We start from the raw sequence: 15,409 nt of genomic DNA, 5'->3' as shown, positions 1-15,409 counted from the left end.
TAATGAAGATAAAGGAACTCTCTTACTCTGAGGAGATTTTGGATAGGCATTTACTACTACATGTCTAGCACCTCGACTAAAGATCAATCGCCCAATGGGTATATCAACCTAACACTGCTTGTAAGATTCATGGCCTGCCTAGCAATACTTGATAGCTAGGTCAACCTACAAACCTAGTAACCCTAAAGTCCAGAATGCATTCTATATTGGCAACAGTCACATGAACTTTAGTAATGCAACCTTCGAGTTGTCTTAAACTCTCATTAGCCATTCGGAGGATCATGGAGGCACCTTTTATTATTTCTAATCCCATTCTCTTTATCAATTCCAAGCTCATAATGTTGATGGAGAATCCTCTGTTCACAATAGCATGGTCCACTAATATTCTATCAATATATGCTACTACCCCCTCTGACAATGCTTTTTAGCATGCTCAAACTAATCATCTCCTAATTGCACTATTCCTAAGGGCTCAATGATATACCCAATGCATAGAATCTTCGTAAATTCCTTGCACACACTTGGAGACAACGTAATCAATTGTAGAAGATTTACATCTAGCTTAACTTCACAAAGAGAACTTGCTAAATCAAATTCATGATAGCTAGCAAGAACTTGCTTTTCTCACTAGACCATTCTTTCCTTTGATGTTTGAATCGACTTTGGTGCTTTTTTCTTGTCTTTTGCCTTCTTCTTTGACGACTCCTTATCCTTCTTGGGGTCGGTTTTACCATCTACGACCTTAAGAGGACCGCCTTCCATATTGGGATTAAGGACTTGCGTCCCCTTATCATCTTGTTTGGGGTTTCCCTCGACAAGTTTGGCCTTGGCTTTGTTGACCTCTTTACCCTTTTGACCTCTCACAACAACCCGTAGATTAGAAGATTCAATGCCATTGATGCAAACAGCCTCTATAAGGCTAACTCCACTACCACTAGGTAGCTCCTCTACCATAGCTTTCCCTCTTTGTAATATTTGTTTTGGTCCTTCATCTTGCTGGAGATTATTCCCTTGCGCTCGATGATTTAGAGGACCTAGGTTTTTACTTCCTTGTTGGAGAGAGCTAATCTTACTCCAACCAGTACTAGCTAAATGGCTAGATTTCCTACATATATCACATTTAACATTTGGACAATTCCTAGAAAAGTGTTGGCCACCACACCACTTACAACTGAATCTGGAGAAGGCACCCTCTTTAGGATGTAGACTCCATATCAAATTATGTTGTTTCTTAAGGAAATTGACATCAACCAATGACTATTTTTCTATCTTGTTTGCTAATCATATCAGTATGGTGCTTCATCATATCCTTAACTTCACCATGGACATTCGAGGCACTTAACTCATAGCCACAATCATCTACCTGTCATTTTATTAGCCTAACCACTTGATTAGGGATTAGCTTTTGATTCACTAGAACAATGGTGGAATTTATCATTGGGCTTCGAACAGTTGGTGGAGCCATCTAACTAGTCATAGGCATGGTCACACTAGGAGGATCTTGTAACATGGGCACATTTGGAATTATGCTTCCTCTCCCATTAGGAGGACTCATCGGCATCCCTTCACCTGCATTCATCAGTACTAAAGTATTTCCAAAACCTAAACTTGAATTCCAATTTTCCATAGAGGTATAAGCCGCATGTAATTGTGATTCTACCTCTTCTGCTCGTGTAATAGCTCTATCAATGTTGGCAAGAGAAACATTGCTCGATTGCACTTGAATGTTAAAGTCTAGCCCATTCAAAAATATTGCAACAATTGAGCAGCAGCTGGAATATGAATATAGGTTTGCAACTTACGAAATACCTCCTTCAGTTTCTTGGTATACCCACGAATATTCTTGTGAGGTTCTTGACGTGTAACTTTGAGGATATGTAGCCAATATTGACCTCCCCTTTCAGGGGCAAACTCTCTTCAAAATGCCGCAAAGAATAAATCAATCGTAGTTATGGTTCCGGCCTCTAGGCTATGATACCACATTGCAACTCGTCCTTTCAGAGTCATGTTGAAGAACATCATCAAGTGTCTATCTTGAATTCGACAGTTAAACATTAACTTTTGGAATTCATTGATGTGAATTTTTGCATCTTCCTTTGCTAACCCATTTAAAATGGGTAGACGAAACCTTAAGACTTGCAAGTCCGGCATCCCTCTATTGGGATTGCAATGGGTTCTCCCATGGTAATAGCTGGATTCGCTAAAGGAGTTTAAACAATTGTAACTATCACTCCACTTAAAGTGGACAGACTGATTGGAAGGGGAAAAGTACTAGAGCTTCCTCCCCCTAACGGACTATGCATTGACCTAGGGTTACTAAGACCCCTCCCTTGTAAGGATATTGGACCACTCCTTTGCAGAGAATATCTTCTAATTATTTTCGCCCACCATCTAGCCTGTTCGACTCTTTCTTGCTTTTGAAGCTCGGCTTGACGGTCTTGTAAGTCTATCACATTGACTTTTGGCATACACTAATGAATTGGTCCCGACTAATCGAGATTCGAAAACCGCCACTTATTAGCAACTCCTGGTAATTGCACCACCTTTCAGAACCTAAAACGGGCCCAAACACTGGCTCTAAGCACTAGCTGGGCCTCTCTACACTCAAAGAGCACACTCTCTCGGCCTCGCGACCAAGAGCCTCTAAGGGACACATTGCCCTAACTTCTATCATAAATTTCTCATTTGTTTTGGATTGTAATCCAACAATTAAACATTTTCCACACTCCTTAAAGGGAGTCCCTACACAAATATCGATGTAAAACACCTTGTAAGCACGAGACAGAAGGAGACACCCCTTGATTGAATGTTATGGCCCCACTGCGGCCCTCCTACACCTCAAGGATTGGCCCCTTGATATGCCGCTAACAAAAATAGCATGTACCTCACAAACTCCACTCTTGTTTTCAAACGTTCTAGGAGATAAGATATTTCCTCACTCAACAGCTCCCCAAGGAAACCGATCGTCTAAACCTACAACTTAGGTATCTCACACACTCCATGTGGGTCATATGTATAAGAAAACAATTGCAATGCATCCAGGAATGAGTTGCGTGCACTGGGATTGTATATGAACCATAGTGCTCAATCATTTTATCATTTTGAAATCAACATTGTGAGGTGCAAAGACATTTCTTTCAATGATTTCAACCTACATGTAATGCTCCTTGCTAAGGGTCAACACCGAGCATTCTCCTGCTGTGCTAGACCCTCTTAAACTTAAATTATAAACATCCTATATGGTATGCACAAGAAAATATATTAAAATTTCAAATGTTATAAAAAACTAATCATCCTCAAAAGTCCCCTCTCCCTACCGTTTAGGTTATGCATGGATTGATAGGTTTAGAAGACATTTTTCATGTGTTTTTCTTGTAAAAGGGGGTAAAAACTATACTTTAACATAGAGGCAAGGCTCAATTGAGACTTATCCCTTATGATCTAGCCATGTCATACATCTACGAATATAAAGCATATTTTTTCTTAATTTTCTAACACAAAAAGCTAATTTTTTTACAATTATTTTTCTTCATTTTTTAGACAAAATTTTTGATATTTCAGATTTAGGGGTTGGGACTAATCACAATCATTGAGAATCGATTTTATATTCATTTCTAATCCACATGAATCCCAAAATCACAACAAAACTCTCAAAATTTATCATTTCTATGAAAATCACATAATTACGAATTTTGCATGTTTTGGTATAAATTATCATATGACTAAATTTTCTAGTTTTCTTCAAGATTTCTTATAGATTTCAGCATTAAGAACTAGAGGCAACCATTTCCAAACAATTTCCTCAAACATCTATCATAAAACAAGTGGAATGATTGCTTACACATAGAAACACGCTTTCGGAGATGTGTATTTCAAGGTTGGGAGGCCGCCGCTGATGCTTGTCGTTCTTGGCCACTGACGCTCTCTCACAACCCAATCTACGATCTCCTTCACTCCAACACCATCATTCCATTAGCATCCTTTATCAAAAGCCACCCCCTTCTCCCATTCAATCACGCATGTGAACAGACAGCAAGAGGAGAGAGGAGGGAGGAGAGAGAAAGACTAATTCTGCATCTTCTCCACCGGGCAGTCATTTTTCGTGTGGAAGGCAGTGATGGAGAGTGGAAAAAACAAGAAATTACTGAGTATTGAGTTGGGTGGGTTGTTCTCAGACCCCCACCCCTCCTCCATCCGGCGTCCTGCTGATCGTGCCATTTTTGAAATGCTCCCCCCCCCCCTCCGCGGATGAAAAAAATAAGGGGCCCATGGGCCCCCTAAAGGCCATGCCCAATGTTTTTTCCTCTTTTTTGGTTAATTTTGACCTTTGCAATGTTCGGCTTCTCACATTCCTTCCGTCAGGTGACCAATTACAGATCTAAAAAATCCTACATGTCCGACTTAATATCCGAACAGTCGAGAAACTATCTATCTTCTATTCGACCATGCAAACGATTATGAAAAATCTGAAACCACCATAATGATAGAAGTTTTGCATTTCCGTCTTCCTCAGTCTGAATCCTCATGTTCCTCTTCCATCGGCTTTAAATTCCCACAAAAAATTTACATTAGTCCACTCCTTTTCAGCACTTCATGGGTGTTTAAATGTTGCTCTCAAGTGAGTATTGTTCTTGCTAGTTACACTTGGCGATCTCCACACAATGGATAAGAATCTCCATCCTTGTAGTCACATCTCTTTGTATCCAATCTTCCTTGCCTGCTCCTTGTTCAAGGCATTCTTCCTTGCCATTGATGATGTTCCATGGTTAGCTTGGGATATGTATAGTTCCATCCTTTGCTTCTGGACTTGATAGTTGTTGCCACTGAGTTTGTCAATCTTGATGTGGCTATTGTAAGAGGTAGTTGGATTAATGAGAGCCATTAGAGTAATGAGAGTAAAAGGAGATAAATTGTAATTTGGGAGATAATAGAGAAGATATGATAGGCTAGATGAAAACTACAAAACGAGCTATTCATGTGTGTGTAAACTTTACCTTCTTGCCTTCTTGCTACTATATTGCCTTGAGAGTGAGAGCAAAGGAGAGGGAGTAAAAGAGTACATGTCTGGAGTGAGGGACGTGGCAATGAGACGTTCCTTGCATCCTTTCTTCTCCTTCTCCATCCCATCTCTTTGGTGAGTGCAAACAAGGTAGCAAGAGTGCGTAAATTGAGAGTGTGAGAGAAATGATTTGTGAAGCTATCTTTTGCTCTTTGTCTCCTTGAGCTCATCATTGGCATCTCCTCTCATTCATGGGTATTAATGGCAGCAAGATCGAGAGTGAAGGATCATGCACATGGATTGAGGACATGGTTTTTCCAACATGACAACTACAATGTAGTGGATATTGGTGAGTGTGTTTTCTCATCATATCAAGTCATAAATCCGTATGATATATGTATAAACTAAGTGAGAGATAGACATTCATGTAGGTTGAAATCCTTGGAGGAATACATAGGTAATGTCTTAGAGAATTTTCCTAGATCCCAACTTAGTATTGTTTTAGGAAACCAGAGTGAGACTTTACCCTACAAGTAGAGGTGTCTGTGTATCTAGCTCCCCCTCATTTCTCACTCTCCTTAAACCACATGTAATATGGTTCCACTTTGATTCGGGTTGTCTTGCGTAAGTAACCACCTATAACAAACGCAAGAAACGTTTTTAAGAGATCCTAGGATCAACTAGAAACCCTTTTTATAGGTTGATCTATATGGAGATGAGACGAAGCTTCCCCTATAAGGGTAGACCCATGTGATGATAGGCCATGAAGTCTAGATACTCTATGGGAGTTCTTGATGAAACCTCCTAGGTGTGCAGACTACCAAAAATCATGCTATCAAGGATTCATTAGATAGTCATGTCACAATGTATAAGTGACCCCATGAGTATCATGCACTTTCATGTACCTTATTTTTTAAAGGAAATCTTTCTTAGCACAATTTTTTCCTTATGATAGGATCTTTCACATGACAAATTATTTTGGAAAAATGATAATTGAGTGATTGATAATGTTTAATCCCATAAGATAATCCCAATATTTTTTAATGTGTGTTCTACCATACATTGTATTTTCTATGACATTTTGTAGCAAATACACAACCCATAGTGATGAAATACATTTGCTCCAATGGGGCTGTTGAGTACCTCAAGGGTGGGTATTTATAAACTCTATAATTATGAAGTTTAATTTATCTAGCCAAAAATCAATGCCAATCTAAATTATGAAGTTTAGTTTATCCAACCTCCCAAATTATGATAATCTAAATGATTATTTAAGATGTAACAAAATCCGTATCGCACATGACACCTTGAAGCATCTCCTCTTGAACGTGCATATAACAAGTCCCAAAGCATACACTACAAATGTGCACAAGTAGATATTTCTCACAAGAATAGTAGAGAAGACTTTTAATTTATATTGTGTGTGTGTCTATGTGTTTGCGTGTATGAGAAAGCCTATAATATTCTTATTTTTGCCTTTAGATTGTTGCTTTGTTTGTAGATGTGAGAGGCTAGTATGTATATCTACATTAATTTTGTATATATAAGCACATGCACATGCGCATATGCATGTGCGTGCGTGCGTGCATGTGTGTGTGTGTGTGTGTGTGTGTGTACATATAGGCATGCTTGTATGCAACTCTTTGATTTTGCATTAATGTAAAGCAAAAAGGCTTAACTCCAATCTCTCAAATACTATTATGGGCCTAATGGTACAATGTCTCTATAAGCTTGTCACAACTCTTTTGACAAGTTCATAATGAATAATGAATAAGGTTGCCACTTTAGGTTACAAAAGAGATTGATGAGGTTGTTAAGGGTAAGAGTTCAGAGTTTTGAAAGGCAAGCATAATGGAATGAAAAATAGGGATAAGTATCAGTTTTGCACTTTTGCTTTGTAGTAGCTATGGTAGGAAAGAATGAATGGGTGAGGGAGGATAGGGTGCTTGGGACTTCTTTTGAGAGAGAGAGAGAGAGAGAGAGAGAGATGGAATTAGAAGGGTGATAGTTGGCACATTTGATTGAGAGGGAAATGAGGTTGGAAAAAGGATCCAGAGAGAATGTTCTTAGCCACAAAATGATTGGCGCTTTCTGTGAAATGAATCCCATCCCAACTAACATGGCTAGAGGGATCATCACAAGTTTCTGTAGCCACAATTTGTCCATCTTGGATCTTGCTATTAGTACATGTCACTGTTGGATCGTAATTGTAGCCACCCTCATTAGGCCCACAACAAGCACTCGTTGGATCTTTAAACCCTATATGTTTCATTTTTTGTTAGATTCGATTAGGGTAAGCTTTAAAAGTAAAAAAAATTGCTAGCACATTGTATCATGTTTATAAGTGATTTTTATAACCACATCTACTTTGTATCAAAGCTGAATATTTTAATGACACGCACTACTATTCTATGATGCTTCCCCAATCTGAGGTCTTGAACATTGGATTTTTAAAATAAAAACCACACAATCAAACTTATTATCTTCAAACAAAAAAAAAACGAATTTCTATCTAAGGAAAATGCTAATTCCAATACAACCATTATAAAGAAATCTTTCATTTCACCATGATATAACTTCTTACCTACAAATGTATAAAAATCTCTCCAAAAAAAATTCCAAGACAAGCATAATCAGGAACTTTTTTAAATCAACATTCAAAAAGAAAAATAGTTACCAAGGAATACATCTTGAGTTTTTTTAGCCATTCAAGTCCTTACAAAATGCTTTTTGCTTTTGGTGATTGAGGTGACTAGTTGTAAAGGAAATGATGGTATATTTATATGGTATAGATGTTCTTGTTCATAACTATTGTGTAATTGCCTGAATTGAACATTATAAAGATGGAAATCACCTAGTAAATATGGTTGTGATATTCGAGGGTGGCCTTTTGTGGTTGCCTTGGGGACATATATAAATTAATGGATTTCAAGGGTCAAAAGGGAAGTCTAGTTACCCTAACATATTTCAAAGACTCACTTATGTTGAAGTAATAATGTAAAGCTTCTTTTGATGTGCACCTCATATGATACAGATATATGTAAATATGCAAGTGCGTTTGTGTTATGCCTAAAGAGGTAGTTCCAATATCCCACTAAATTAGCCTACAATTGACTTAATTGTTCGTTAAAGAAAGGTCTAGAAGCAACTAGTTTTCTTAAAACGGTCAATGCGACAAACACATTACGATGTAGTCATCAAAGTCTTATGCATCTATGCCTCACATTAGTCTTAACAATTCATAGAAAGATGTGTATGAATGCAACCCTTTATGTATGAGTATTCCACACTAAATTTAAATACATTGTAACTTAACTCACATGATACCCTACAAGTGCCCTTGGGACAATGGCACCCATTAATCACATATGCAACCTACTCCAACCACACCAAGTGTCCATTCTTATAAATGAGGAAGCAACATAAAGGCATTGCAAAAATATGTAGGGAAAGTTTGTTTAAGAAAATTACCATTTGAGGATCCATTAGCCCATAGTTGAAATTTGATGGTATAAGAGTCCACATAGATGACAGATGCACCATACAGTTGAGTTTGAAGTAGGAAAGACTTGTTTCGTAGCAAGTCGTTGAAACTGGACACAATTGTATTGAACGAGACTAAACATCCGTACGCATCCACATCACTTGTATTATGTGCATAACTAGCCAATATACCAGGGTAGCAACCCAAAGGACCCATGTTGGTAATCATGAAGAAGCGTGCCCCATCAATATAAAGACTCTGCATATTATAAAATTAGCTCCAATGACTTGTATTCTAATTAAATTGACATCTCGATTTGATTCACATGTAGTGCACATTAGGAAAGACATGTCTCCTTGAAGGAGTTCTAGGTGTTCCATTTATAATTTTTTTTTTTATCAATTTGTATGTTGATATAAACCAAAAGAAGGTTGCTAAGTTTCACACATGCATTTCAATCATGACATGGGCTAAGGGGACCATTTTTATGCAAGCTACTATGATGAAGCATGGGACCTTTGGATTCTAGGTCTTGGGGACAAAGGATGTAGCCTTCATGGCATTCTAAAGGTAGGACTATATCAAAATTAGAACTACTTGCACAATCAACAATGCAAAAGTTTGACAAGACAACCTATCAATGATAAACTAAAGTAAACAAATTGAACATTTGCAAGGTGAGAACCAAGTTCATTTGACTTTGGAAGTATGGTTGTGAACAAGGAGCGGCAAGCTCAAAACAACTACTTATGCCTATGCATGTGGGTGTTGATTCTTTCAGTGTACTTGTCTATGACTCTCAAATTGGTATCACATAGGTGTGGATGTTGGAACTCAAGCTTTGTAATATACATTTGATGCCATGGTTGCGGAAAACAAGTTTTGTTAGTCCTTCCCCGAATCTTCACCTGTATAACCTATAGTCTCTTTACAATCTTAGAGCGGAACAACTAGACTAGCCTTGTTTTTATCAATTTTAGAAAGATACGACCAAAATAGCATCGTTTTCCTAAATTTTAGGGAGATACAAGTAAGATAGCATTGTTTATATTGATTTTGGAGAGATACAACTACAATAGCATTGTTTTTATCAGTTTTTTTTAATATTTAAAAACTTTACTCTTAGAAAATTTAGAGGTCTTTATACAATGTTCACAGTTCACTAGACACTAGACACTAAACCTCGGTTTTCTGGGAACACTGAATGATTGGTGGAAAACAAAATATATTTAATTGCTTCACCTTGAAATTCATAATTCTTTAATTGGTCACTTTCTAATGCATAATTTTGAAATTTCAATATCACCATCTAAGGGCCAATCTTAGACTTATATTTTCAATTAGTAAGCATGAAGATTGGACTTACATTTGCAATTACTAAGCATAATTTTTTTTGCAATGACTCAAATAATGTAGGGGCTTGATTATAAGCAGTAACAATAAGGTACCTGTATAGTGTTTCCAATTGCATCCACCACCTGAGGGAAGATGGCAGAGACTTGGTTGAGAGGAGTCCCAACAGACAACTGAGCAGAGAAATCATTCTGCCCCATATCAAACGTGTACAAGGCACTGTCAAAGGTGGATGGCAAGGGCAAAACATCTCTGAAAAGCCCTGTCCATCAGTCATTACAGCACAGTAGTATATATCACATTGACTGATCATACAGAAGAAGTTTTAGACAAATTCACACTATAATTTCCAGATTGTGAATTACGACAACATTGTCAGCTTATCCCGGGGAGGAACTGCATAGCTAGATAGGTGCGGTTGGGGGTGGGGGACTGCTGGCCCAGGGCCACAGCACTATATATCCATTGAATGTTCATAAAGAAAGTAGTTTTAGACAAATTCCCACTACAATTCCCACATCGTGAATTACAACAATGTCATAAGCTTGTGCGAGGAAGGGATGGCACACCTGGCTAGGTGTGGTTGGGGGCAGGGGGCTGCTGGCCCCCGCCACACCTAGCTAGGCATGCAGTGCCTCCTGGGCAGAAGCTCATGATGTTGAACACAAGAAAACAAGGGAAAAGAGCCCCTTTTCCCATGTCATGCTAAAATGTCAAAAACTTTCTGTGATATAAAGAAAGAAAATGATCGAATGCCAACCACAGTCTAACAGCACATTCCTCTTACATCTACAAAACCTGCAGCTTCACCTAATTCAGCATCGCATCGTATTGGAATGCTCACAAACGAATTGTTGGGCCATACATCGAGATCAAATTATCTGATTCACCATAAGGCTAACTTATAGTTGGGGGCGGAGCACTGACATCGAAATTGGATTCATCATGGCATCATACTAAGAATTACAGTCAGGCAGTACACTGAGATCAAATCTGCTTCAGCATGGCATCATACTGAAACCTATTTGAATGCTAAGATTATAAGTAGCCAGTAGATCGAGACGAAATACAAATGCAAGTCGTTAGAGCAAATAGTTTATACTGAGATCAAATTTGATTCAGCATGGCATCATAGTGAATGCTAAATACATTGAGATTACATTTAGATACAATCAATTGTGTTGCAGTATTAAAGGGAAGGCAAATGATGCTTTCAGAAAATCAAATGGGAGCTCAATGAATGGAAATTATTACCTTTGGAGTACAGCTCAAGGGTCTTGGCTTTGAGCTGGCTGAATTGGTTGAATTGGATTTGCAGGTAAAAGGGGCTTAACCAGCCTATGGGAGCTACTGGGGCTGTGGGCTTTAGGACTGAAGCACCAGCTGTTGCAAAGTTGGCGCCATTTGTGAAATTTGATCCAATTGCATCCAAGTAGGGGGTGAGAAAGGGCAATCCAAGACTTTGAGCTGCACATGATTAACACACAACACCATGTTTTCATGGATCAGCCACATGAGTAAACATCAAGGTTTCAGCCTGGCAATGCAGACTCCAGCAAGAAATCCTCAATCATCTTCAACCAAATAAGTTGTCCCATATGGATGCTCATGCATAGATAGCAAAATGCGATACATGCATAGATTCCGACAATATACACACATATCTGGGTGTGCAAGCACATATATATCATCACATGTGAATCCCCATGATTTTTTTCTCGAAACACAGAGTGCTCCAACAGCATCATGAGCCCTTGCAAGGGAGCTACCCATACTGAGCCTGTTACAATGTCTGCACACATGTGCCTCCTGTGATGGACAGACATACTTGCACACATGTGCTGCTATAGGAAAACCACAGGGGGGACTGATGAAATCAATTACATGCACATGTACACCACAGGCACCTGGTAAGCCGGCCCACCGTTCAATCAGCCATGCAATGTTTATAGCTGCCCATGTGCTGAGTCCCATAAGTAATGCAACTTCCAAAAGGTACATACTGTGTGAGCATAAAACCATCAATGTACACATGTACTGCAGCCTGCCACCTTCTGATATCTGTTGAAGTGCCCCTTGAATACCGCAAATTTGCATGTATCAGTTCTTTAGTTGCATACAACGAATGGTGTCAATTACCTATGAAGTCAATGACAAGCCTCCCATCACTGAATCTGCCAGCAGGCTCCTTGAAGTAGGTCTCACCATTCGGCCGAGCTTGGGCAGGAAAGGCAGCGACGAGGCCACCAGTATCAGAATTGGAGTCTCCAAAGTTGAAGATGGCAGGGAAAGGACAATCTGCAGTGGTAGGAGCAGCCAACAGCAGCAACAGCAATGGATAGGAGAGGAAGGGAGCTGCACTACGGGATGGAAACCACATGATGTATAAACTCTAATAATGATGGATACTCTGATGATGATGATGATATCTAGAAGGGAAGTAAGCTGGGAGTAGACTGGCAATTATGATGTATATATAGATGGGTATATGTCTATCTATGTGCATGTGCGAAGTGTACTGATGATGATGAAATATAGAATAGAAATTCGCTGGAAGCAGACTGGAAATTGTGATGTATGTATGTCTATGTGTGTGTGTGTGTATACACAGAGACAAACATAGATGTAGAATACAAATATTTACAGGAAAAGAAAAACAGAGAGCCTAAGGTGTAGCAAGCGGCTCTGGTAAGCTCTCTCTCTCTCTCTCTCTCTCTCTCTCGTCACATATAACCATCTTCTGTATCTACTTTCTAGAGTCCACACATAGAATATGATTAACATGTGTATATATATATGTGTGTGTGTGTGTGTGTGTGGTGGTGGGGGGGAGGAGAACACATGCATGAACAAGATCTTCTCTTTATTCTCTTTCAATACAACAACCTAGTCAAATGGTTTGATTGGAAGTCCCCCTGTGCCCTTCTTCCTTCCTTCCTACCTTCCTTTCTGTCTTGCTTTATGTTGCCCTGTGCCTGCCTGCTTGCCTGCCTGGCTCCCCTACCGTTCGTCCATCAGAGATCACATCCCCTTCACGGGATACGTCCTGAGAGAGGGAAGGGCTCGACTGATCTGCAAGGGAGTGGTTGCTTGGTCCTTGTCTCTCTCTCTCTCTCTCTCTCTCTCTCTCTCTCTCTCTCTCTGTAAAGCAATTATTCCGAAACCACCATAAAGGCAGGGGGCTCTTGTCGATTGGCTGGCTCCAATAGCCTACTACCACTACCCCGCCTTCTCTCCTCCCTTGCAAAAGTTGTCTTACCGACACGCATATAGCGTAGTCGTGGTAGAACCTTGAAATTTGACACATGCATTATCGGGGTGGGGGGGGGGGGGGGGGGGTGGTTGTATATTGGGAGGGTTACATATAGTATACCCTCTCTGTCATGTGTGTGCATTTCTCATGAATAATGTGGTGGTGGTGGTGTATTGGGAGGGTTACATATAGTAAACCCTCTCTGTCATGTGTGTGCATTTCTCATGAATAAAACACTGTTTTTTCCTATCCAACCTTTCTTCGCTTTTGAATATAAAAGGTGCACACAAATGGGATTGAAATACCCATTTGTTGAATTGACATTGCACACATATGTATGCGATAGTGAAGGTGTCACTCACCTCTTAATCGATTACCTACAACCTATTAGCCTTGCAAAATCTAGTCATATCATAGAACAACCTACAATAGAACTTTTGACAAAAATGAGATCTAGAAAGCTACATTCAAAAACCCAATACATTGTTTTCCACGATAAAGAATCCATACTTTAACATAGAAAGCAACATTGGACTCAACTACACATTCGAAATCCATCTTTCCAATCAACTCATAAAAGTGTGTTGGCTTATGGAAGAACCTACCCTTTGGAGCGATCAAGCCCATGAATTGGTTTTCAAGTCAATCAATACGTTCTTCTAGTACCTTTACTTTTGTGTGTGTCTATGTGAGTGTGTGTGGACTTTAGGTTGTCTATATCAATCATCTATTCACATGAATACGCGGTATAGGCTTTTGTTTTAATAATGCTTCATGCATGTGAACCACAATCCTCCATTTAGATTTGCTAGCTCACATTAAGTCAAATCAAGGCACAACTACAGAGATTGATTCTCTAACATCGACATGTTTTGTTTATGTATAAATGTAAGCCAATGCCATAAAGTAGGTGCTTTTTGTTTAGGTCTCCCATAAGAACAATGTATCTCAAAGTCTAATTACTTCATTGCTTATAGGACATGGAATAATGTTTCTCAAAGTCCAATTTACTTGTTTGGTTATAGAACTGTTCTTGGATTCTTACTGTATTCTATTAACATACTAGCTTGTTAGATTTGTTTTAATACTTTGATATGGAGATATGTGGCTTGATAGTTCTCAAATGCCTTTAGTGTGTTGAATGACATGGAACTTTTTTGGAAAGCTAGAACTATTGTTTGCAATATGTTGCTTATGCTTCTAGTGCCAACCATGTAAGGCGCAACAATATGTATATAATACAGACATACATACATACATGCACAAACATACATGCATATGTGTGTGTGTGTGTGTGTGTGTGTGTGTGTGTGTGTGTGTGTGTGTGTGAATAAAAAGTTGTATAGAGCTTTTAGGGTATGTATGGATTGAACATGAGTTCTATGGGGAGCTAAAGAAAAGGGGAGTACATAACTTCTATGTAATGTACAAATTGACCATGAGTTCTATGGGGTTGCCGGGAACAACACTATTTTTGAACACTTTGTTAGACTTCTTTTTTGCAAACTTCATGATAATTTGAATACAAGTAGACAAGATGCTATTATGTCTTAATTAGAGGCTAAAGATATCCTTATATGGTTTCTCTAATGAGGAATGTTTAATCCCAATATGAATCATAAATATGTAAGAAATAGACAATTGTGTCATTAAAATCTAGACATGAGTTTTTGCTAGCTTTGGATACATATTTGATGCTTGAAGTTCATACTTCATCGATCAAGGATGCCTATTTGCAACATATGGCAATTTGTGTCATTAAGCTAGGCAAATAAGTTCTTGGCCAACTTGGAGATATGGTTGATCCTTCACTCATGTAGTTCCTACTTCATTAGTGCCATGGGCTACAACCTTTCTTAGTGTTGTTTTCATCAAGTATTGTGATAGACCTATGCTAGCTAACCTCTCAATACATAATTGAGCATCATAGATATACACTCTATAGTTACTAAATGACTAGAGCATAGTTTATTTACTCTCTATTTACTCAACTCAATCTACTTTATCTTTGTTTATTGCATGTGCACCACCTATCTTTTGTACATGAAACCAAGTTCATGAAAAGTCTAGAGTCTAAATGAAAAAATTATGCTTTTAAAGTACCAAAAAATTTGCAAAATCATCATTACATTGTCAACTACTCAAGCAATTGTAACTTTTTCGTGTATACTTTCAATTAGATAGACTTATGCTTGAAAATGACTTTGTATGTGATTCACTTATGGGAAAATATGATTTATTTCCAAGCAGCCTTCAAAATGACATTTTGATATCCTACAATGTTACCAAAATTAGTGCCAACTAATCATAATGCCTCTAG

At 38.6% G+C, this 15,409-nt stretch overlaps 1 protein-coding gene across 2 annotated transcripts; it reads right to left on the bottom strand.

Annotated features, from left to right (window-relative positions):
• Nucleotides 1-6,925: 6,925 nt before the first annotated feature.
• On the bottom strand, nucleotides 6,926-12,771 carry LOC148010828 (GDSL esterase/lipase At4g01130-like). Of its 2 annotated transcripts, none has more exons than XM_087671255.1 (5): nucleotides 11,976-12,771; nucleotides 11,091-11,303; nucleotides 9,932-10,098; nucleotides 8,471-8,741; nucleotides 6,926-7,258 (listed from the first exon to the last, which is right to left on the bottom strand). In XM_087671255.1, exons 1-5 carry the CDS (start codon nucleotides 12,214-12,216, stop codon nucleotides 6,993-6,995), a joined length of 1,158 nt encoding a protein of 385 aa, XP_087527381.1. In that variant the 5' UTR covers nucleotides 12,217-12,771; the 3' UTR covers nucleotides 6,926-6,992. The 2 variants fall into 2 exon arrangements, with proteins under 2 accessions (XP_087527381.1, XP_087527382.1); XM_087671256.1 differs by having other exon boundaries at nucleotides 11,744-12,118.
• Between the last annotated feature and the right edge of the window lie 2,638 nt (nucleotides 12,772-15,409).

The sequence above is a fragment of the Lygodium microphyllum genome, chromosome 29 (genome assembly GCF_053477565.2).
Source record: "Lygodium microphyllum isolate KBCC chromosome 29, Lygodium_microphyllum_v1.1.10, whole genome shotgun sequence".
Classification (NCBI taxonomy): domain Eukaryota; kingdom Viridiplantae; phylum Streptophyta; class Polypodiopsida; order Schizaeales; family Lygodiaceae; genus Lygodium; species Lygodium microphyllum.
Note: the sequence above shows the minus strand (reverse complement) of the source record. Positions and strands in the feature narration are given on the sequence as shown.

Excerpts from the sequence above, each read along its gene's own strand:
- LOC148010828 (XM_087671255.1), bottom strand. The coding sequence starts at position 12,216 with ATGTGGTTTCCATCCCGTAGTGCAGCTCCCTTCCTCTCCTATCCATTG. Across the intron at positions 8,742-9,931 it reads CAATTGGAAACACTATACAG|AGTCTTTATATTGATGGGGC; the intron begins GTACCTTATTGT and ends TATAATATGCAG. Across the intron at positions 7,259-8,470 it reads GGCTAATGGATCCTCAAATG|GGTTTAAAGATCCAACGAGT; the intron begins GTAATTTTCTTA and ends TGAAACATATAG.